General features: G+C 38.1%; 1 protein-coding gene across 2 annotated transcripts in view; it reads left to right on the top strand.

Annotated features, from left to right (window-relative positions):
* The first annotated feature begins 6407 nt into the window (after nt 1–6407).
* Nucleotides 6408–24141, top strand: part of SPOCK3 (SPARC (osteonectin), cwcv and kazal like domains proteoglycan 3) — a 147850-nt gene continuing 130116 nt past the window's right edge. The window contains exons 1-2 of one of the 2 annotated variants that reach the window (XM_085058640.1): nt 6408–6512; nt 6856–7029. In XM_085058640.1, coding sequence (XP_084914766.1) covers nt 6856–7029 — 174 coding nt within the window. In that variant the 5' untranslated portion in view covers nt 6408–6512. Of the gene's footprint in view, nt 6513–6584; nt 6697–6855; nt 7030–24141 lie in introns of those variants that run through there. The other variant, XM_085058639.1, reaches the window with a different exon arrangement.

Genomic DNA, 24141 nt, shown 5'->3' with positions numbered 1-24141 from the left:
AAAACAGAAAAACACTAAACCTAGTTTTGCACAAAAAAACCCAAAGAAAAGTTGTGTAAAATGTTTAAAAAAACCCTGGAAAATGTCTCAAGGTTAGAAATTTGTCATTAAATAAATTTCTTGTTTGCAACATTATGTATAAGCTAGAGCTCTTGTTAAGAAAGACATTCAAGAACCCTGTCTCTTCAAAATAAGATGTAAGAGCAGACAATGGCTTGTGGTCAGGGAGAGTAAATATTAGGAAGGAGATTAATTAGCATGCCAAAAGAACTTCACTAAGATGAGGAGGCTACAATGGGGCTGAAAATCTCCAGCTGTGCAGAACTCTCAGAAAGGAGGAAAAAGTGGTAAATGAAGAATCAAAAAGGGTCCCCTACCTGTTTAATCAACCACAATGATTAGAATAATTAATGTTTTTTCAAACGGTGTTGCAGAGACATTTCTTAAAAGATGCTGGTGATCTACATAGTGGAAAAAACCAGGAGAGTGCATTTCAGAGGGAAAATTTTTAAAAGCCAAGACTCTTCTGCTGTTATGTAATTTTTTTTTTGTGTTTTTTTCATTCTTATTCAAAAGACTGAAGAGCTAAAAGTTTCCTTACATCATCTTCTAGTTTTGTCTGCACTAGAATTACTTGCTCAGGTATGTTATACAAGTGAATTTACTTAATTATGTTTATAACTTAGTTCAAGCTTGAAAATCCATAGAGAAATAAGGTAACCCATACCAATTATACTTTTCATATCATACTTTTACCTTGGTACCTTTTGTTGAGCATAACTCAAATTGTACAACTGTATTTCTGACCAATATATTTGAGCAGACAGGAAATTTTCAGTGGGTAAAAATAGCAGAAGTACCACATTCTCTTCGCTTATTGTTATTTGTCAATTTTGCCTGAGAATGAAAAACACATGGAAGACCTTCTTCAGTCACATACTTTGGAAAACATAAACCATAGGGGGTATGAATTAGAAAACTGCTGACTTACTCCTTACATTTCTAGGATACTTAATAATAGAAAATGGTGAGAATGGTGAGAGAAATTAGAGAAGTTCACAAAGGGTACCTATGTCCCACCCAACTTCTGGATTGCTTCTGTTGAGATTTTATGGTGTGAGATGGTTAAAACAGGTCACCATCCAACACACAAATCTCAGCTAGACACCCAATATTTTTTGGTGCTTAAATGAAGCCAAATCTGAAAATTTAGCCACAGCTCTTGAAGTGGAGTACTTCTGTATAACGTACATATAAACTAGCTGGAGCTGCTGAAAATAGGAAAATTTTTCTCAGGGAAATTATGAATAACACAGGGAGGGCTTAATAGGCATTGGTTTAAAGGCTCCATCAGTCTTACGATGTTATGATGGTTTCATTCACAGCAAATCTGCTGCATGCAATGTTTGCTTTGAAAGGGTGTGTCTGGGACTAGGACACAGAAAACCATTCTCTTTTTTCTGGAAGCTCTGATGTGTGCCAGATAAAACTCATGGGTAGGAAATCTTCAGATTTTTTATGGATCTACTGAGAACAGTCAGATGAGAAGGCTTTCCAATTTATAATGAATAACCTGCATCTAAAAGAATTAATATGTAGACATAGAAGATTGCCCTTGGCATCAAGACACTGTTTACTATTGTGTTGTAAATTTTAACATACAGTTTAAATTGTTCACTGGACAAGAAAAGAGTTCACCTTGGAGCATTTACCCTACAGGAAAAATATTAAGGATTAAATTGCAGTAATAACAGAAGAATAGGGAAAGCCACAGAAGACAAATACATTGAGTCTTGAAGTCTTAAGTGTCCTGAAGCTGAAAGCCAAAGAAGAATGAGAGATGAATACTTCAAATCAGTTCAAGACACAAGTAGCAAAAGTCAAAGAGAAGTTGAGATGCAACTCGCAAAAGACATAAAAATTAGTAAGAAAGCATTGCAAACATAATGAGTATTAGTATAAAGAAGATGAAAGGAAAGGAAGTGTCCCATTGTAGAAGAAGAATGTAGTAAGGAGAGAAATAGAAGAAACAATAATTTTAAACCTAAGTACCAATCACTAATGGCATGTAGTTGGTTAGCTCAGTCATCACAGCAATAGCAAGAAAAAAACCGGCTTAGATAAGACTTTGTCTGTAATGAATCCATTTTGTAATTTTTGTAAAAATGTGATTATTGTAATCATCTTATGAACTCTGCCCCTGAATATTCACAGAATTATTTGAAAGGACCTCAGAATTGCTAGTCATTGCTTTTGAGAAACTGCAGAGAAAAGCAGGTACCAGATAACTGTAAAAACCAAAGCAAATTAAAGGGCTTCTTTAAAAAAGGGACCTTCAAAAGATGGGTTGAAAAAGGGTCAGAAAATGAAACTTGTCATTCTACTATCAATTTCTGGAAAATACAGGGAAAGATAATTCAGCACACTATGTCTAAATGTCTGGAAGATACCAAAGAAGATGCAAATCCTATCATGCCAAAATCACTTATGCTTATGAATTAAATTTCTGCTCTTCAATGGTGTTCTAGTGCTCTAGACATTGACAAAGAAGAAACCATATAGCCCAATCTGGAAGATTCAGTGCGATGACAAAGTGATCAGAGATCTCAAAGCCATGGTATAAGATTAAAAGGACAGGATAAAAATATGGTAACAAATATATCAGAAGGGTGAAATACAGACTAGGGTTACAGTAGTTTCCAATATGGGAAAGACTGCTGATCAGAGGAACAGAGTAATTTGTTCTTCCTGCTTTTGGTGAATAGGATCCACCATAAGCGATAAGCTTAAATTGCAACAAGATCAACCTGTTTTCAGATATTGGAAACCTCTTGTAAAGTTTGTCTAGTAAAACTCACTGACATAGATCAGTGTGGAGTTGCTATCACTGACAGACTCCACCGATGGTGATTCTGTGGTCTAGAAGTAGATTTGGATTGACATCTGCCAGCAGTGACAAGGCATATCTGGCTTTGCTTGTGGGCAAGGGGATACTGAGATATTCCCTTGGGATTCTCTTCAACATAAGTTTATTCAAATATAATAACACAGCCCTTGCAGTTAAAGTAGTTTAAAAAAATTACCTCCATACTTTATGGCCTTAAGTGAACACATTCTTCATTTGCAGGAAGAGTAAAGCACTTTTGTGACACAGTGTTCAGGGCATAAATTTCTTTACATTTCTTAATAATTTCCCAGCATGTCCCTTCTGCTCTGTCAGTAACCTATGCATACAAACTTTCTTCCAATATATATCTTGATGCCTATATTGCATAATTCCAACACTTTTTGCTATAACATACAGATGTGTATGTAAACCACATATTTAAATATATACTTCCACTTTTTTTCTCTTTCCATCCTTTTCCTTGTGCAACAACGATATTGCTCATGCCAGTATTGTAATATACAAGTATATTACCAGCTGCACCATCTTCTTTGCTACCTCCCTGGGGCTCCATCAGCTAGTCAGAGGTAAAGACATCTGAACAGTTATGATTTTAAATTGGTAAGTCTTTATATTAAAATAGGTATGTTACCCCAAAAAATGCAAAATAGATAATATTTTGGAATCAAGAAGAAAGAATTTTTTTGTTAATAACAGCAATGCTTCTTGACTGGACAAACCCTCAGTTTAAAATGATGTTCATCTTACCATTAGTAATATTCTATTACCACTGCTGAAGTAACTGGTTCCCTGTCACATCTTAAAGATGCTATTGTAAAACTCATCAGCACGTAACAATACACGTATATTTTCTGTAAGAAATGTATGTACATTTAAAATAAAGGAAAGAATGTTTCTCAAGGTACAAGTTTAATCTTTGAAGAAAAGTGAAATTATTGAGGAAAAAACAAAGAAAACTTCTCAGTTTTGTATCTTCAAAATGCCATTTCAATCAAGTATCATTGTGTGCTTGAATAAATGGAATTACCAACTTGTGCAAAGTCCTTGATCAGAATGAGGCTCTTAAACCAATTATGTGGAGATCAGAGTGCTTAAAATTATAAGGAATACATTTAGAATTATTAAAGGCTTCAAATAGCTTGGTTCAGACAAAATTACATATAATTGATCATTAGTATGTGTTGTCAGTAGAAACTGCAGTCATAGGTGTTGAAGATCACTTTTTGGACAAATTGCAGTGAAACTTCTGTAAAACTCAAACCATACAAGATTTCCCTTTTCTAGGGATTTTTACTAAATGCAAGTCCTAGTCACTTTTATTCCTTTTCCCTAAGTATAGAAAGATGAACAAAAACTGAAAAGTACTAACTAATATTATCTGGATGAAATTGTCAAACACAGATGAAGCAAAACAAAACCAAATTAGACTACCTTGATTGCTGGGTATGGGAAAACACAAATTCAGGAACTGGGATGCTGTTAAAAAAGTTTAAATAAGTAATTCTTTCTTAAAAAATCATTAGCTTTATAGAGAAATCTCTTCTTTGCCAAAGGGCAAAGCAATTTTTAGGAAATTAACATTAAGAGTGACAAATACAAACTGGATTGTCAGAGAATGATTTTACAAAGGACTGACTCTATAACCCACCCTGAGAAAAACATGATTGTTTTATTGATTCCTGTTTAGCCTCTGTGCAGTCCCTCTATCCTTTGCTTTGAATATCATGATTCATTTTTTACAGAATATAATATCATTCTGGATAGGTAGCATTTTCAGAGTCAGGCACATAAATCCTAATCTGGCAGTCATCCTCTCTATCTGTTATACGGGTGACAGGATTTTCATTGATTTTAGTGATAGAAGTTTAGGAACAAAATGGCATGTATTAGGTAGTGTATGATGTAGGTTATTTGATTTAATTAATACTTTACTATCTGTCTGTAGTTACAGTTTGTAACCAAAATCAAAACTTGCCAGGATCAGTTACAATCTCATAATCACTTCTCTTTTTGCACGAAGTGGCATTTTTCTGCCATCAGAGAATCTCTTGATGGACTCGACCTTAGTTCCAAGTCTGAAAGTATCTAATTTTTTACCGCAGAAAATACTTTCAGCTGCTACACTGGGAGTCTTGTGTTCTCAACATACTTGGCAACCTCGTGGTGGGTTAGTCTTGGCTAACAGCCAAATGTTCACCCAGCTGCTCACAGCCCCTCTCCCCAGCAGGACAATATAGGAAGCACTGGAGTGAGAGAGCTCATGGGTAAACATAAAAACAGGAATATTGTTTACCAGTTACTGTTGCAGACAAAACAAACCTGAATAGGAGAAGATTAATGTATTGCCAATTAAAATAAAAATGAAATAGCTCGTTTGAGTAGCGGGAAAGAAGACACATGTTAAAACAACACCTTCTCTCCCTTCTTTTCCCAGGCTCAACTTCATTCCAGACTCCTCTCTCTCTGACCAGCACAGGGAGAATTTAGGGCACATACAGTCAGTACGTAACAGTTTCTCATCACTGCTCCTTCCTTCTCACACTTTTCCTCTGCTCTGGCATGGCTTTTCCATGGGCTGCAGTTCTTCAGGAAAATGTGCTCTGCTCTGGGCTTGCCACAGCTTCTTTGGGTATATGCTTTTGCTCTTCTAGCGTCTGCAGTGCTCTGCCACGGACAGCACCTTCTCACCTCTCTCTGACCCTGGTGCTCCCTGTTGTTTCTCACTGTGTCTGCTCCCACTTCTCTCCGCACGGCATTTTCTGCCCTTTCTTAGCTGTGCTTCCACAGAGGAACCCCCAGCCTTGCCGAAGGGCTTAGCAGTGGCCGCAGTGTCTCCCCAGTGGAGCTGGCAGGAGGCAGCTGCTCCCAACACGGGAGAGCCCCACACCTCTTCCGCAGTCTCTGCCCCACTCCCTCTACAGAAACCTTGCAACGTGCAGCTAACACAAACCTAAAAAGCTGAGTGTTACTCAAGTCTAGGGAATAAGGCGAACATTAAAAATTAGATTAATTAGGTCAACAGGATGGCAGATGGAATTAAAAATTAAACATGGAGGCAGCTATGCTGGAAAGGTAATTGAACTATTTATGCACCTTGCTCAATTCTAAATTAAATTTAACTAATTCGGGAAAGCAACCAAATGTCATTGAAGGCTTTGAGTTAACGTACAGTTGCTGTTCAAAAGACAAAAGCCAGAAAGAGAGGGAAGAGTGCGCAATCCTTAGAAAAGGGCATAACACGGGCAGGCGGCATCACAATGTGCCTCCATCAGCACTCAGGGGATCCGCGAGCTTGTGTCTCTCCTTGCCCCGAAGGCGCGGGAAGTTCTATCTTGACACGACTGTGAGTTTTGAAGCATCGTGTCCGCCTGGGGCTTGCCGCCGATCCAGCTCGGGGTGCGAGGCGCTAACGCAGCCGCAGCGAAGTTCCAGCGGCACGCACCCCCACCTGGAGGAGGCGGCGGCGCAGCGCGGCGGTGCGGGGCCAGGCGGGGCGCGCTGCAGCTCCGTCTGTCCGTCTGTCCGTCTGTCCGCCCGCTCTCCGGCCCGCCGCGGTTCCCGGGGCGCTGCTCCGGGCGGGAGCGGCGGGCGCGCGCCTCTCCCGGTGCGGCGGGCGCGCGGCGGGGCGCGGGGCGGGGCGGGGCGGGGCGAGGGGCGGGCGGCGCGCGGCGCGGGAGCGGGGCGGACGGACGGACGGACGGGCGGCCGCAGACGGCGGCGCGTGCGGGGAGGGAGCGGGCGCGGGGCCGCCTTTCCGGCCGCGGCGAGGAGCGCGGGGCTCCGGCAAGGTGACGGGCCGGGCGGCCTCCCCTTCCCCTGCCCCCTCGCCGCTCTCCGCCGGGCCGGGGGGCCCGCCGCGGGCGGCCGTCCCGTCCTCCGCCGGCGGCCCCCGGCCGGGGCTCGGCTCCGCCGTGGGTAACCCCCTGCCCGTGTCTCCTCTCGCCCAGATGCTCGCGGCGGCGGCAGCCTTGGTGTGCGTGTGTGCGGCAGCCTGGTGCAGCCCGGCGGCGGCGGCGGCCGGGGGCAGACCGGACAGCGGCAATTTTCTGGACGATAAACAATGGCTCACGACCATCTCCCAGTACGACAAGGAGGTCGGGCAGTGGAACAAATTCCGAGACGTAAGTTCAGCCCTTCTACCCTGCCACGGCCGGCTGCCGCGCCCGGCCCCCTCCCGCTGGTTCCGTTCCGGAGGGCATCCCTTGGGGAGCGGGGGCCGGGGTGCAGCCTCAACTTCTCCCCTTCTCCCCGAATTTTAATGCTTATTTGAATTCCCTGCGGCGCCGCGGCGAGGAGGATGGAGGTCCCGCCGGGCAGCTCCCGGTGCGCTGCCGCCGCGGCGCGGCCAGGAGCGCCCGGCGAGCCCCGGGCCGTGCGGGGAGCCCAGCCCGCACCTTGGGGGCCCAGCGGGCCGCGCCGCGGGAGCCCCTTTAGCCCCGCGGGTCGCCAGGGGCTGAAGCGGGGGAGCCGCGTTTGTCCTCCCGCCCCGCGTTTCCCGCCCCGCCGCGGAGCAGCGAGGGCTGCGGGCAGGGATGCGGTGGGGTCCGGACAGGGACAGGGGCTCACCCCGCCGCCGCTCGGCCAGTGCCGCCGGGAGCAGAGCCCCTTCCCTGCCTCTGTCCCTCCCTCTGTGCGCTCCCCGCGCACCTGGCAGCGGGAACGCCGCGACTCGCCGTGCCTGTCAGGAGTGCCGGCAGGGCAGGGCGGGCGGGGGGAGCAGGGCAGCGCTGCCGGCCGGGGGCTGCGGGGTCAGCGCGGCCGTGCGCGGGGTGCGGAGCGCCGTGCTCGGAGCGCGGGAGCAGCAGCCCCAGCCTGACCCGAATCTCGGCAGTTACGAAACCTGCCGCTGTAAGGTGCCTCTGTCCTCAGCGGACTTCGCCTGTGCGCGTAGTTCGGGCTGCCTTTGCTGCGAGTTGCGAGAAACACGACTGATTTTCTAAAGTCCTTCACATTTCTTCAGTGGAAAAGATTTTTTGTTTTTGATCATCCATTATCCTAGGTGTCACTTATAAAAATCCGAATTCCAACCGTGCAAAATAATTTTCTGTTTTCTTTACTGTTTAGCCTACTGGATTTCTTAGATTTGGGGTAAAGCATTGATTTGGTTTGCAACTTCAGGGGCAACAGGTTTCCTCTTGTTCTGCAGCTTGCTGGTGGCTGCTGTTTGCTGTAGCAAACTGAAGTAAATGTCTCCAAGAAGTCTCTTATTTTTCTGAGACTTGGAGTGACTTGGGATGCATGTATTTACTGGCTTTACATCTGTGTTGCGTGTAGCATACAAACTTGACTATCTATATTAAGCAACTAGGAAAGAATTACTGTTAGAGTTGTGGGAAAACTTATTTTCCCAATAGGTTATATTAAACAGCATAATTCTAGTGTTTCAGAACACTTCCAGTCAGTAGTCAGATATTTTTGTTTGCCTTGAATAATATCTTAAAAAAAAAGGAGCTTAGGTTCATGTGAAAAATACCTATTTAGTGTGCTGTGCTTTGGGACCTGTGATTTTGGAAGAAAAAAAAAGCCAACATCTGGTGCTGTAGAAATGTTCTAGGATTAAAATTGTTCTAGAAAACTCTAAAATAGGTACAGCAGTTATGTTTTATAATTGGGCAGAGTAATTTATGTGAGGACTACCCTGCAAGGCGGAGGAAGCTAAGTGCTCTCTAATGCCTGTCTCCTGGGTGCCCACTGACATGTACTGTAATATTGGATATTAGCCAGATAATTTATTCTGTGACAAGTAGGTGTCCCCAAGGGTTTTAAGAGTGACTGCTTTGAGGAAGTACTGCATGCAGATTCTTCTGAGTCAATTTACAAACATGCTGGCTTATTTTTACACTTTGTAAGTTTTATAAGGCTGGTACTTCAGTGAAGAGTATGCTGTTATTTCTTGTGCAAAATGCTTATGTCCTATTGATTGGTACTCAATCTGGAATATTTATGGATGTTCTTAATACTTCACAAGGTTCTCTCATGAAAGCATGGATAGTTTTCAGTAATTCATAACATATAACTATAACCCCCCTAAAATTATGCATTAATCTACTAGTACAAGAATGCATTAGAAAAAATATCTTGGAAGAGCACTTACCAGTTATCATCCTTAAATATAACATGGTGGAGAAGTTTTGTTAACTTCCTACATTTTTATATAATTAGTAAACTTACTAATAAACTGTAATTTGTTGCTTTTGAAATTGTGATTAGCAGTGTAATTAGTGATTCAAATGTGGCCTCCTGTTACGGAACAGAACAGCAGCAATTGAAACATTTGTAGGGGTAGCTGTCTTGCAGAGTTAAAATCAAGGTATGCAAGGCCTGTGTTTGTAATTTAATTTTCTGGTACGAGTAGGATGTTTTTGTGGGCTTTAAATACCCTACAGATGTAAGGGTGAGATGGAATTCTAGTGTGAAAAGAAGTATTTAAAGGCTTAACTTCAGACTTAACTGACAGAACTGATTAATGTGAAAGATAATGACCCTGACTTCTGGCTCATTGGCTCAGTTTCCTAAGAGTTTTAGATCACACTGAGAAAGAACACAGTCATTCAGGAAGGGAACCCTTACAGAGCCTGATAAACCAGGATATGATATTTTATTTATAAAAAGCCAAAAACCAAGTCAAACACCAACCCCCAAAGCTAGCTCTCAACATTCACTAAAATGTCAGTTTTGTCAGTGTTATTGATGTGAGATTATTAGCTAAGATCTTTTCAGTACTTTTTACAGGCAGAATGCTAACTGACTCTTCAATTCTTTTGAAAGGCCTGGATCATTCTGACAAATCTGTTGAAAATAATGAAATAGGTCTAGGCAAGAACTGTGCCTTAACGTGTAACCAGTGGGAAACTAGATGTGTATTAGAGGTTACCTACCTTCCCACGTCTTTTTCTTGTGCAAAAATTGAGAATGGTCTTATTTTTAAATAGGAGACTTTCCATCTTAAAAATGGATGAGGTGGGACATGTCAAATATCAACTTCCTCTACGCTGTAGGTGCAAGTCAAACATTTTGGGGTTATATACAAAGGTATGTTTACGTTTTGCCTGAAATAGCTGGGGAGGAAGAGTTTTTAACCCAGTTTTAGTGCTGCTGCAGTCCAGTTGCTGAGAAGCTGCAACTATTCACGTCTGTCATTAGAATAAGTCTCAGGGTTGATGTGTTTATTGAGGTTTTCCAAGCTGCCTGGTTAGGCTGCTTCAGCAGCCAATGGTCTCATGATGCTGGAAGGTTCTAGCCCTTGGGAATGTGTACTCTGTTAATTTCAGGCTTGGGAATTGAGGCTTTTCAGTAGATGCTGTTAGGGCTGTCTTCTTCATTCACATTTGGTTTTATTGGTAGTGCTTTGTGGAAATGGTTTTAGCTATGATGAGCACTAGACATTTGATAAATACATATATATATACTGCAGTTTGTCTGAAACAAAGATTATTCCTTTTGAAAAATGTGATTGAGAAGTGGCATTACATTTATACTCTCCTACTTTGAACATCCTAAATCTTATCTAGCAAGCCTTTGTTACTCATAATGCTGTAAATCTGTGGAGAAGAACAGAATATAGGAATTATTCTTTTTTTTTTTCTGATTACCTTCCAAATAGTGGTGATGTTTTTAATCCTAGAGCAAAACCACAATGGCTTTGTAGTTTATATTCACTTTGTCTTTTTATGTCTTCTTTACAGTCAGTTGGACAAAATTGCATACAGCCATAGTAGTGTGTTGTATCACTATCTGACAGTCTTTCAGACTTTCTTTTCAGAAATTTTAATTGTTATTTCTTTAAAATTCAATGACTTTTATTGAGTTACTTCTATAGAATAACTCATTTGAGTAATTGATATTTGTAAACAGTGTCTTGTGCATTTGTGTTCATTAAAAAGACTGTATTTTAGACGGTAAATTTTACTTGCTGCTTGAAGAGAGATTATTGTGTTCTAACTTGCTTGTTAGTGATTTTTACCTTTTAAGTGATTCCTGTATTTTCAATTTTAAGTTGATAAATTAACTCCACAGCTGAACTGTGGCATAGTATTGCTATGAAATAATAGGATTGCTTGATCATTGTAACCAGCTGCATCATGCTGCAGTGTTAACTATCATCCCACCATGTTCATACAGTTATCAAAGGTAAAGAGGGTAGAAGAAAATTGAACATGGCATAAAACCAATCACCTCTGAAGACGAAGTTTGCACTGGTAGGACTCCTTTTTACTCTGCTTCACTGTGGAATGTTCTCACATTGACCATCAACTGCATTGCCTTTTACAAGATGTGGAAAGTTTGGGCAGCTCATGTTGACTTCCCAGAGGAGTCTTTTGGAAGTTTTGAAGGAGTATGTTTTTTCAACATTAGTGAAAACTAAACCTTTGCATTTGGAAAGGAGGTAAATCAAATACTAGGTCTCCGTACCAATTCAGTGATAGTCAGCATTCATTATTCTCTTGTCTGTTTTGGAGGTTTAAGGCTTCTCAAAAACAAGCACTGCCCCTCAACGAAGCTCCACACCAACTGTTCATGACTGCTTGCACAGAACATCTCTGTCCAGCTCTGGATCACAACTACATCTTTGTACAACTGAGCAAGCCAAAGGCTCTTTTAAGGATTTTTTCACAAGTTCTTCGCACTTCATTGTGGAATTACCGTGTAAATATTTGGAAAGTTTTCATGCTTCCAGAGTGGAGTACCACTAACTTTTTTTGAAGAGGAGGAGGACTTTTGTTCAACAAGGTTTTTTCATTGGACAAGAAGACCTCCTGGCTTATGGAGGATACCAGATGTGCTTTAGAGGAAGTCAGTATTTAGGATTTGATAGTGCAGCACTCCTCGTCTTGCCTCTAACTCATGTTAATTCATTAGTTGTGAAAAAAGTTTTAGTAGGCTTATTTCTCCTGTACTTTTTATGGTTCAGGGTAAAAAGCCTGTTCAGGGTTCAGGGTATGGTAGCTCTTTTATGACATACATGTGTCATGATCATTTCATGAGGAAAAAATGGAATTGCAAAATGTGAAAGATTATAATGCTTCTTTGTTATGTTGCCTTAGGCCTAAGTTAAACCAAGAACTTGGAATAAGATCAAGTTACTTTTGCAAATAGGGCATTGAATCTTTTTCATGTACCAGTCTGTTAGCTGAAACTTACTGGCACTTCTGAAGTAGAATCACTTTTTTTCTGTGACTTATTTTATATCAGAGTTTTATTAATGTGGTGAAGGAGGAAAAATTTTGAAACCTAGGAGGTCTGACAGAAAGAATAAGTATTTTGTGCCTTCACCTGTTATTACCGCCTTTGAAATGAAACTAATAAGGACTTGACCACTCTTTTTTAAACTGTAAAATATGGGAGAATGTTAGGGATTTGTATTAATTTTAATTAATTAAGGCAATTTAAGAAGCTGTTGAATTGTTCATAATTTCTAAATTGAACGTGACAAATTATAATGGGTAAGAGTAATGGAAATCTTAATTTTTCCTTTCTTCTATGTTGTGGACAAAGACTTCTAATTTTTATATGTGCTTTTAATGCATTCTCAAGTACAGGTTCCTTTTTTTCTTTGACATGATACTTTTCCTATGGTCTGTTTTTGCTGCCTGTTTCTAGTGACAAAAATTTTTTTGTCTGAAAAAGTAGTCTACTAATCTCAAGCTATTGTTAACATTGAACTCTTAAAAGTCTCTTGGAAGGCATTAACTTGCAAGCTCTTTATATAGCTAACGTTTAGAAGTTAAGTAAATGGTAATGTGCTTTTCCTTAGATTGCCCTCATAATCTAAAGTAAAGCTGATAACATTGTTTCATCTTATCTTTATCTCCTTTCTCTGAAGAATAATCTTTATTTTATATGCTGTAGGTTATTTAGTGGCTATGGATACCCAGTCTTCTCTTGTCTTTCCATTAAATCTTATTGGGATTGACTTTAGCCATCTGTGCTTGTTATAGTGTAGTATAAATAGCTTTGTAATGCACAAATAGATGGTAGCAGTAACAGAAACTGCATAGGCTATCTTGGTTTCACAATCAGAAAGGAAAGATGTCCAAGGGGTTTTGTAAGGGGTGGCAAAATGTAGAAAACAGTGGATTGAGCAGAATTAGAATATTTTTAGACTGAGACCATTAACTCTTTTTTCCCATCTTCTCTGTTTCTATTAATTCATAATAATTGAAGCATTTGATGTAACTATCTGCAGAAAAGAGAAGTAATAGCTTGGATTAGTATTTTTTTCTAGTGTTGGCCAGTTTCTGAATGTGAGTCCTTTGACTGAGTTGAAGTAGTCGAGTGTTCTTTCTGTGTCATGTCCATGTTGTGTCATGATTTGTGGTGTGTCTGTGTTGTTCCTACTCCCCCTCCCTTCCCTGCAAGATATGCTGAATGAAATAAGAAAATCTTTAAGCAGCTGGTTACTTTTTTAATGCCTAGCTTTAGAGCAGCTCTCATGTATTCAAGCATAAGGAAACTTTTATTCTAACCAAGGTATTTCCATCACTTTTCTATCAGTATTGAGAATGTATTCTAGTAAAATAGCTGTAGGTTTGTTTTGTGTTAATTTTTCTAATGTAGACCTTCTAAAATTTTTATATTGATTTTGCAGTGGTGTTTCTCCTGTTGTTTGTGGTTTTTCTATTATATTGTCTTAACCTGATAAATTAAAAAGAACATTTTAATGTCTTGGAAACCATTGAGAGCTTCTTTTTCTGCATCTGTAAGTCGCAGTATGCTTAATGCTAAAAATCTTGCCTGTTTGCTTTAGAAACAAATACTATGGAGGCAATGCTAGTAAATGCTAACATAGTGGATTGTATTAAAAGTTCTTGTATTTTTCCTATTTCTTGAAATTTAAATTCTGAAAGAGAAAAGTTAGTGGCTGGTAATGTCAGTGTTCAGAGCTTCACTGGGCATTCTTACCTTGTTTGAACCATCTTTAGTTATTTGTTAGATTTTTTTAAAATGGTTTTTCACTTTTACTTTCCCCTTTCATGCTAATAGATCACAGTAGGGAAAAATATGTAGGAATTAATGATGTACCTAAAAAAGGTGGTGCAGTGTAAGGTAGCAACCTTGGACGGGACACAAGGAGAGCTAGTAAGAAATTATAACCCATGACAAAGCTTTCACATTACAGTGAGGATGTGATTTCACTGCTCTGTTACTATCTTTGCAAGTCGCTGCTTTAACAGAACACAATGGGTTTAAAAGATTTAAATAATTCAAACTTTTTGGTATTTTGCCACTTCCAGAAAGTTTTATCTTAATATATTGTTATTACAGACTATCCAGTGCTTGACATTTTGCTGCAGAAAATTCTCATGAACTAATTTTTTATTTTCTCATGTGATACGTACTCATCAACTCAGAAGAGATTGTCAGTTTGCAGCTTGTTCAGTATCTCTCTAGAAAAGCCTGCTAGTCATTAAACAATTTTATGTGGTGCACTTAAACTTGGGCCTGCATACAGCTGAAAACAAGCTGCTTTGACATTTTTTGAGCTTGCACTTGATGATGAAATTCATTCCAGTTGTTAAATCTTTGTAGCATAGCAGTGAGAAGTACAGAATTTACGCCTTGTTATATGCTACTGCATATGAAAAATGATCTGTGTTTTACCATTCATGCCATCCATTAAAACAGATGGGAAGTTATTAATATGAAGAGTGTGGGGATCTACATTTAATGATGCATATATGTTTAAGGATTTGGCAGGGTTTTTGTTGGTGACTGAAACACTTCAGGAGAAAACTCAAACAGTGATTCTTAAAAGTGGAATCAATTGATTGGTTGGTAAAGCAGCCGTGTCAAGAATCCATTGCAGAAAGTGCCATTCCAGCCTTTTGCAAGAGTTAGATAACCACTTTGGTCAGATGTAGAAAGTCCATGCCAAGTTCTGAGAACTCTTTGTATTCATAATGTTTAGGGCCAGAGTAGACCATTGGATTGGACAACATGCATGCCTGTATATAGTGGCTTATTTATTTTTATCCTGACAGATTATATTACACCCAAAAATTCTAGTTTGGCAAAAGCATTTCAGGTTTTGGGCATCTTTGTGTGCTACTGGCACCGATTAAGGTTTGCTCTCTATGGCCTGTACTGTGAAGGAATTAATTAGCTGCAATATTCCCAGATGATCTAGGCAACAGATTTGTGCTGTTTTGCAGAAGAATAAGGAAGAATACCACTTATATTCATACTGATCTGATCTGGAAGCGTTTCCTTCTTTGGCTCAAATATGACAATGGCTGGGACGAGTGCTTGATTTTTCTTATGCTGATTCGCTGTTTAAAAAAATTTCTATTCTACCATCTTCATAAAATTTTCTTGTGTGCATTGTCAATAAAAGCCAGTTGTTTTTATATGAAAGATCACCAATGATGTTGAAATGCAAGCCAATTCAAATCTCAAGGAAGATAGGGAAACGGCTTCAGAATTTTCATTAAGATAATCACAAAGATGCATATTTGTTGTGTTAAGTTGGTGTTCAAGTCTTTAAGCATACTAAGAATGAGGTAGACAGTCTTATTTGGATTGTAGCACAGCCTCTGTAAATTGAAGACATTTTTGAGTGACTAATTCATTGGAAGACAATAGTAAGTTCTTTTTTGATGAACTCTGGCTGGGGCATGCATGGACAGAATTTCTCTACACTATTAAGGAAAAGACTCAATTATGTTAGAAAAAGAGGCAATTGGTTCCACTTGTGATATCCACTGATATTCATGGACACCTCAAAAGAAAGTATCCTCTCAAAGCATGCAGGGATATATGACCAAAACTTCCTTGTAGTTACTGAAGTAACGTCTTAGCCAAGTTAAGTGTAACATGACTATGAATCATGAGCTTTCTCTGAGATCTGCGGGTGTATCCTCATGAAGATGGAGAGGGAGGGATATGCAGAAGTAGAATTAACTCTGTAGTTTTGTACTGCAGATTGAATAATACAGACATATAAAACCTCAAAATATTTCAATGTTCTTCACTAGGACTGAACGTGTATTTATAAACTGGGTTCTGCACAGTGGTAGAATTGTGGTTTGGACAGATGCTACCACACCTTTCTGTCTTTGCATACTTTTTACATATGCAGAACATTTACAATTCCTCTCTCTCTTTTTTCTTTTTTTCCCATTCCTGTATAAAAATGATAGTTTCTTAGGGCGTATGAAACTATCACTTTTTCCTCCAAGTTGACTAGATTTGAATTGTAGCACAGCTTCTGTAAAAAGAAGGCATTTTTGAGTCACTAACTCATTGGAAGACAATAATATTTTTCCCCCAGAAGGTTCTAAAGTACTGATATTGTAGAGTATTTGATGTTCAGCACATGGAAAAGTTGAGCTTTTGTGTGGGTTTTGGTTTGTTTTTTGGGTTTTTTTTAATAATAGATGAATGATGCCACATGTCTGTGGGGGCACACACACACACTCACATGCATATGCCAACTGGTACCTCAGATCAGTAAAAATGTAAAGTGATTTTATGCTGTCTGTCCCTCATTCTGAGAAGCAAAATACCTCACAGAATATTAGAAGTATTTTATAGGCCCAGCCTCACGACGTCTGCAGTTTTATCTTACCATTTGATATCCCATTGATTGCAGATCATTTTTGAATGTACACTGAAAGTGACATGGGTGTTACAATGTTTGTGGTGTGCAGAATAAAATAATAATTCTGAATTCATATCTCAGATTTGTGAGGCAGTTATCTGCAATAGTTTCAGTTCACTGACTGGAAGAACTACCTCTTTTTTTACATGCCTATAAATATCACATAAGAACAAAGCAAGTATTGCTACAAACATGTAGAGATTGTCAAGAAAATGTTTGTTTGAACTCCAGCTTCTCCAAGAAAGCTGGGAGAAGTTACACAAATAATACTTTAGGAAATGTGAGAAATTACTCTGTGAAGCAAAGCTGATGTTTGATTCTAACATTGCTTATCGGGTTGTAAAATGTGATGGTATCTTAGATAGTTTAGGTTTTAAAAAGATCTTTCTTGTCAAGCAGATATTCCTTTGGTTGGAAAGTAAGGGGATCTGGAATTTTTTTACAGTTGGACTGTGGCTTTCCAGCCCAGTTTGAGTGTAGTTGGACTATTCAACAACATGAATGTTAAGAAATATTTTCCCTAAAATATTATAAGTTGCTGTCAAACATTGTTAATAATAAAATGTTCATCTGGTTAGTAATATCTGTATAGTGCTGCTTTTTCTACTGATATTTATGCTTTTTATTCTAATGCAGATAAAGGTTAGTAATTTGCACATGCTTAATTCCCACAGACACTGATCCTACTCTTGCTTAGTTATATCAGAAAGATGTTTTTAGTACTGAAAAAAGTACTAGTTGAAGGTAAAATTTCAATAGCTATAAAATTTTTCACAGTATTTGTACAGCTGAGTTAAAATATGTTATTGTGCATCATTCATTTATACTGCAATAGAACGAATTTAAGCTTGAAAATGAAGTAGGTGTATTTTCAGATTTGACAAATGAATTTTTCAGTTGCTTAACTTAGGTAGCTGCAGCCAAACAGCTTGCTCATTAGACCAAAAAAACCTGCCAAGAGTAATCAAGCATAAGCATGAAACAAAAGACGTTGTGATGTATTATTTTATGTCTCTTGTTTATCAAGAGAAGTGGTTGATTGAAGGAAAAAAATAATCTTCATAATGCTGAATTAATTGTAATTTCAAATTTGAAAAGCATCAGTGATGTGTAGTCATCTTACCCTGTAATGTCTGAGTTGTTAAAGGAAGTCATTCAAATAGTGTATTTTCAATGAGTTTTGCAGGAAGTGCAACATTTCTGCTTGAAGATACAGGATTGCTTTTTCCCCCCTATTTTATCAGATCTTCACTGTGGACTTCTCTGGGATGATGTTGTATTAGACTGAATCTGAGCCTGGTTTATAGGGACTCTTGTCTATTTGAGGTCACTGATGTTTGCAAGAGGTAGAATTATGCCCCTCTGCTTATTTTAAATCTGTATTTGATCACTAAGACTACAAAACAGACTTCTGGATATATTTTGCATCTTTCAAAAATGGAAAGAAAGCAAACTTGAACTGGAGAACAAACTAAGACATCCATCCAATAATTTTCTTTTCATTAGAAAATCCTATCTAGTGGTCTAAAGTATTATAAATACCAAGATTGTTGTGTGGGAGGTTTTTTTTCCATTTTTTTCCTTTTTGCTTTATTAGGTATAAGTGAATTCCAAGTTTGTTGCTATTTATGGAGTACAATGAAAACATTGTTTGTTTTGTTTAGTTACTGTATTTGACTGGAGATTTTACTTTCCTTTTCAATGAATTATTTTCCTGAATAAGTTGTTGCTTGCGTTTTATGCTGTGGCTCTTCCCCTCACCTCCTCTCTTCAGCCCTTTGTGAGGTGCGGGTAGAAAACAATCTTTCCTTTTCACTGACCTGAATCAAAGTATTTCATTTTGGCTAATTCATCTTCAAGGATTTCTGTTTGTGTATTTAAAGATTTGCTGCATTGTTTCAGGAGTTGCAGGTAGGTGCCTCTGTGCTGCCTTTACATGCCAGTTTCCTACAGTGAATTGCATATTGTATGATCACTCTGCTTTCCTCTTTAGCTGGATCACATGTTACACTGTGCAAAACAGTACAGAAAGTCAATTAAATTGGAGGGTGACAATTACGAAGTAGAAAAAGATAAAATCAGACAAGCATTAAAGTAGCTGCACAGTGCATAGCAGACAATATATCTGAGGCAAGATCCTGTATCAGAAAGACCATTTGTATAGATAATAATACTGTTAAAAATGAAACGAGTAACCTATTTTATCAGAGGTATTAAAGCATCTGTTGCATGGCTTAATTCTGTGGGAAATCATAGAGTTTATGGCAAAGCAAAGTGCTGGAATGGATTTACACAGTAGTTTCTCCTTTCGTCTGGTGCTAGAGTAGATTGATCATCTGGTGTTGTTACTTCCTGGGTGCTCTGAGGAAGGTACAAATCCGTAGGCAGAGCAAGTCAAAAGCTGGTTTAGGTAAGAAATACCATTGTCTCATAATTAAATTTTTTGAAGTCTGTATGTAATCTCTGTTCATATTATGGTATATCCCACTTATTTCACTAGTCTTAAGTGAAGTTCTGTTATACTTCAGATTTATACTTCTCAGATGTATTTTCTTATAAAGTTACTGAATCGCTTCATGTTTCTAACATTTGAATTTTTCCCTCATCTTTATTCAGAAATCTGTTAAGCTATTTGTCATTTCCATCCTTGACTAGGCAACACAATGATTGGGCTGTTTATATTAAAATATTTTCACTAAATTAAAATTATTTTACGTCACCTTCCTTTTATGACATTCACCGGAAAACTAGAAATGAGGGTAGAATGAAATGGAAGTCAACATTTTATTGCTGTTATGTCAGCTGTAGGGATTCACAGCATGTACTTCCTGCATATGGAGATTTCTTTGACACTGGTCACAGTGATAAATATCCTTGTCTATTCAACCTTTACACCAGGTTCAAGTCCCAGGTCAGTCCCAGAGACTTCTCAATTGTTAGTGATGCTTGGAGTCTTCAGACAGGAACCAGTGATTTTATGCCTTTTCTACACCAGTTTATTTTTATGTATCTGGTATGAGAACTGGGAAATGGGAGAAGAAAGAACTTTTTCCTTTTTCAACGTGGATCTAAATAGTCAAGATCATTTCTGTTTTAAGCAGTTCAGTGCATGAGATGATAAACTCTGAAATGGAAGGTCAGCAGCACCAGCCATCCTTGGGGGGCAGACTTAGTGAGCCTGTGAACTCCCTGCCTCCCTGGACCTAGATTAGTGGAAAACTGTTCAGTGCAGCTGCATTGTATCAGACATAGAACTTATCTAAAAAACTTGAGTGTCAATTCAGATCAGAATTCCAGATCTTGTCATCAGTTAGGTCATGAATTTGGAAGAATTTTTTGTAAATCTATTTGAGATTTAAGTTTTAAGTGAAAGTTCAGAGCTGGACTATTTTTGTCCTTTCTGACAAGTAGACTGTATGAATCTGGAAGCCTTCCTGCTTTCCTCCTCCAAGTTTAAATTTCTTAAAGAAGGATTTGGGTGAGTGGTGTGCTTGCTTAAGTTAGCTGTCTATAACAAGAATCTGTTTTATTTTTATGTATATTCTGTGAAATTTGATTGTGACTCTTAGGTAATACCTTCTGCTTTTCAAAATGCATGTACTTTTGTATTTTTGTGGTTTTTTGGTTTTATTTTTCATTTAGAAGGATTTATGTACCTAATTTCTATTATAAACCAGGGCAGTTTGGTAGGGAAAATGCCCTGCAAAAGGTTTGAGAAATAATCAAGTTATAGGGGATTAAAAGGAGGTTAAGGGCTTCACTCCAACAATGTACAATTAAGGACTTGGTACTGTTATTTATCTGTGTGTTGCTGTTCTGAGTGATTATTGGCTTGAGGTGTTAGGAACAGGGACAGGTAATGACTGGCTGGTGTCTCTGCTGCCAAGTAGATTTGTAAGACAGGGAAGAACCCTGAAATCTTATTCAAATACTATGTATTAGCTTTCTGAGAAAAGTTTGAAGAAAATATGTGAAGTCGTATGCAACAATAGAATACTTAGGTTTTTTGCTAAATAGAAAATAGTGCTGCACCACTCCCATAACCTTTGTTTTAAAGTTAAGAAAATAACACAAATATGAAATAATTATTCCATATTGTCCTTTGATTTACTGTTTCTCACCTAGTTCATTGTCATTGTTCAATCTATGTTGTTTTCTCTCTATTTTCTTGCACACAGCAATTAAATCAGCACTCTAGGGAGAAAGCTTAAGAAAACTTCAGAGGGTTTTTAAATAAAAATGACTTTTATGATCACATGAGTATTATTTCATGATTTCTTCTGAGAACAGAACAGTTCAATTTATGAGAACATACTCATCTGAAGGCATTTGAGTACCCAGAGTTCTTATCTCAGGGATGTCTGGTTACTCTGTATAGGCAGCCTACTATATGTGTTTATTTGGAGAAGTGGAATTTATCTGGTTCTTTTACTAGATCAGATTCCTTGTTAATTTCTAGGAGTCTGTATTTTACTACATTAAAAATAGCTTGCTTGTTTCCTTAAATCTCTTAGTAATGTGATGAAAATAAGGCTGAGTGCCAAGTCTTAATTTTTACAAGAGTCATTAATGCTTGAACACGCTTAATGCATCTTGAACTATCAATGGTGAAATGGCCAGGTATACTGATTTGTTCCTATAGCATCTAACTATAAAGATTCAGTTTTAGTTCAGTGCCATTGACCAATACTTTGATAGGTTGATATCAGTCTTACATGTGTTCTGACACTGGGTTTCTAAGTTGAAGCAAACCGACAGTGTAGTCATCCTAGTTAATGATTACTGGGTGTGATTTCTGCATTTGAATATAATTTTGAATATAATATAATTTTGAATTTCTCATATCTTGAGTGCTCTGTGTTCTATCCAGCAAAGAGTTTAGGCCTGTGGCTAATGTAAGACTTGTGAGTAGGCTTCCTTTGAAATCACTTGCTGTGATTGCATGAAGTGAAATCATTAATTTATGTTACTATCTGGCCAGTTCCTTTTTTTGCTGTTCATTCCAATAGTGTGGGTTCTTTTAACAGATAAAATTGTTGAGTTGTTTGCTTTTGGCATAGGTAATGCCTTATTGGTGGGTTTGATACACGAAGATTACTTTGACATTAAAGTCAAAATTAGTGCTACTTTGGAAAGATTAATTGTAGCATCTGTTACTCTGACAGCCTAATTCACATTTCATGCACAAAAAAAAGTAAATATGATAAACTGTCAAACTACTGCAGCGTCTGAAATGATTAGGTACTTTTTTAAAGAAAATGTTAAAACTACTGCTTTTTTTCGACCATTGGAACTTGCAAACTTTTTTTAAATTAAGTTTCTCATTACTAATGCAGTATAAGTATCCAAAGCATAGAATCTGTGGAGGGATCCATTGTGCAAGGGCAAATAGTACTGGTGCCAGTAAATATCAGATTGGGTGTGTAAAAACATGTTGATTAATTTCTAGATTGTTATTTGCCGGCATACCTATTGAGCAAACACTATTCAATATTGTAAAGTTTATTAAAAAGGAATATACATCAAGAAACCCAAAATCTTTTTGGTAGTTAACATAGTTTATCGTATTTGGACATGTTTTAAAATTTTATGTTAAACAGTGAAGCTAAAAGTAAGATTGTGTTAGAATTTAAGATGGCACTCTGTTTCTGCAGCTTCAGCTGTGTATCCCATCTTTTTAGTGTACTCTTCTCTGCCTCAAAATTCTACATTTCCTTTATGTCAGGACACAAGCCACCCACCCCTTCGTGCGGTTTAGCTCTTTTAAAATAAAACATTTGTGTAACACATAAATCAACAGTTTATTTTGAACCCTGGCTTACAGTACCTGAATTGTAGAAACTTGCCTTATTTGTAAACTTACCTGTTCTTCTGCAGATGTTTTTGTTGTAGGTCTTTCACAATAACTTACTGAAGAATAAGCAATAACTAATCAAGAACAGCAGAAATCAAGAGCATGACCTCAATTTTTTATATCCTAGGGGACCACTTAACATTATGAAATGTAACTTGAATATCATGAGCTATGGGCCAGGTGTCTTTTAGCAGCCAATTCCCATAGTTTATGTGCTTGCATTCTTCTAGAGCTGCTACTCTAAAGACACTATTCTGACCTAGATTTGTATATTTTTGAGTATCTTGGGAAAATTTTGTGTTGATAAAAAATTGTTTCAGGTTTTGTAGGACTATTGATGAAATCAGCAGAAGATGAAAGTAGGTTTTAAATTGAATGTGTGTAGAAAGCAGTCAGTTTTTAGATTGAAAATAGCCTTATCCAGTGGGATTTCTGTATAGTTTTCTTACAAAATGTGGACTTTTTGATGTAAAATTATTTTCAGCAGATCTGATGATTTTCACTGAAATGTTTGAAACTGTAAACAGTCAATTTGTCTTCATTAGGACTTTTTTGTAGGAAGTGTAGGTACATTTTTTTTTGGAGAAACTTGGTATGGAAAGTTAGTTACATGCTCATGGACTTGTAGTATTAACTGTTACACAACACTATCTGGGGTAAAAAAAAAATCACCAGAAGTGCTGTTTATATGGGAAAGGTTCTCATGGGTTGTAGTGAATTCAAGGTAGAACTCTGACGTAAGAATGAAAATTATGTACTCAAAATTATTGAAAAAAAAAAACCCTGTAAAACATGTGATGAAAACTTTTGGATGAAAAATAGATGTGTGGTGTATTGCTATGCATGAGTGCTATTAGGGTCTTCCAATTCATGCAGTTATTTTACAATACTAAAATTTCTTTGCAGTCAGTCCATTTCTTGGTTGTTTCTGTCAGTACCTTGCTACTCCATATCACTGATTCATAATGAGTGTGATATTCCAGTGTGGTTTCAGAACAGGCATCATATTTCTTGAGGGATTTAGGTGATTGATTATATAAAGAGCTATATGTGGTTCTTAGATGGTATTTTAAAAAACCCCAAACAAACCCAAATGACTAAGCAACCAAAGAAGATGCTGCACATAATTAAATTTTCTTGTTATTAGATTAGCATTTGGATTTGGTTGCTTGGTGAATAATTTCTTAGCATACATAGTCTATTTAAAAAGACAGAGTAAATATTCTTAACGTTTGCTTTCTGTTTTTAAGGAGTAATTTCATATACTTTACGGGTTCATATATTTTCCTATTTGTTTTTATTGGTCTACTACAATGTTTTTCATATCTTTGTCTCTAATGTTTACTTTTGTGTTGCTTTATTAGATAACTAATGGAACAAAGAAATCTGAGTGTTTCTCTAGGGGAAACAAGAAAATAAAATGTTGATGTATATGCAACAAACACTAGAAGGATATTCTCACTGATGTAAAAAATTATAGCAACAGTAGGGTAATTTCTTCATAGCTGGATTTTTAGAGCCAGTGTTACGTGTTTTAGATCTATTTAGGCACAAAACAGCAGGGCAAATAAGTGGATGTTTGCAGGAGGAGCAGATTTTTTTTTAGTGTGTGCATATATATATGCACATGGTGGATTTTTTTTTTTTAATAAAAATTCTTTGACTGTTAACTGTAGGTCTGAGATGTTAATGTTCTTCTCTTTTTTTTAGACTAGGAAAAAACAGATGAGGCCAGATGCTCATTTTACATTATCTTTAATTCTAATGACAGACCTGAGC

Source organism: Lichenostomus cassidix, chromosome 4 (assembly GCF_008360975.1).
Source record: "Lichenostomus cassidix isolate B80296 chromosome 4, HeHo_3.0, whole genome shotgun sequence".
In the NCBI taxonomy this organism is placed as follows: domain Eukaryota; kingdom Metazoa; phylum Chordata; class Aves; order Passeriformes; family Meliphagidae; genus Lichenostomus; species Lichenostomus cassidix.
This window is presented reverse-complemented; position numbering and strand designations above follow the sequence as displayed.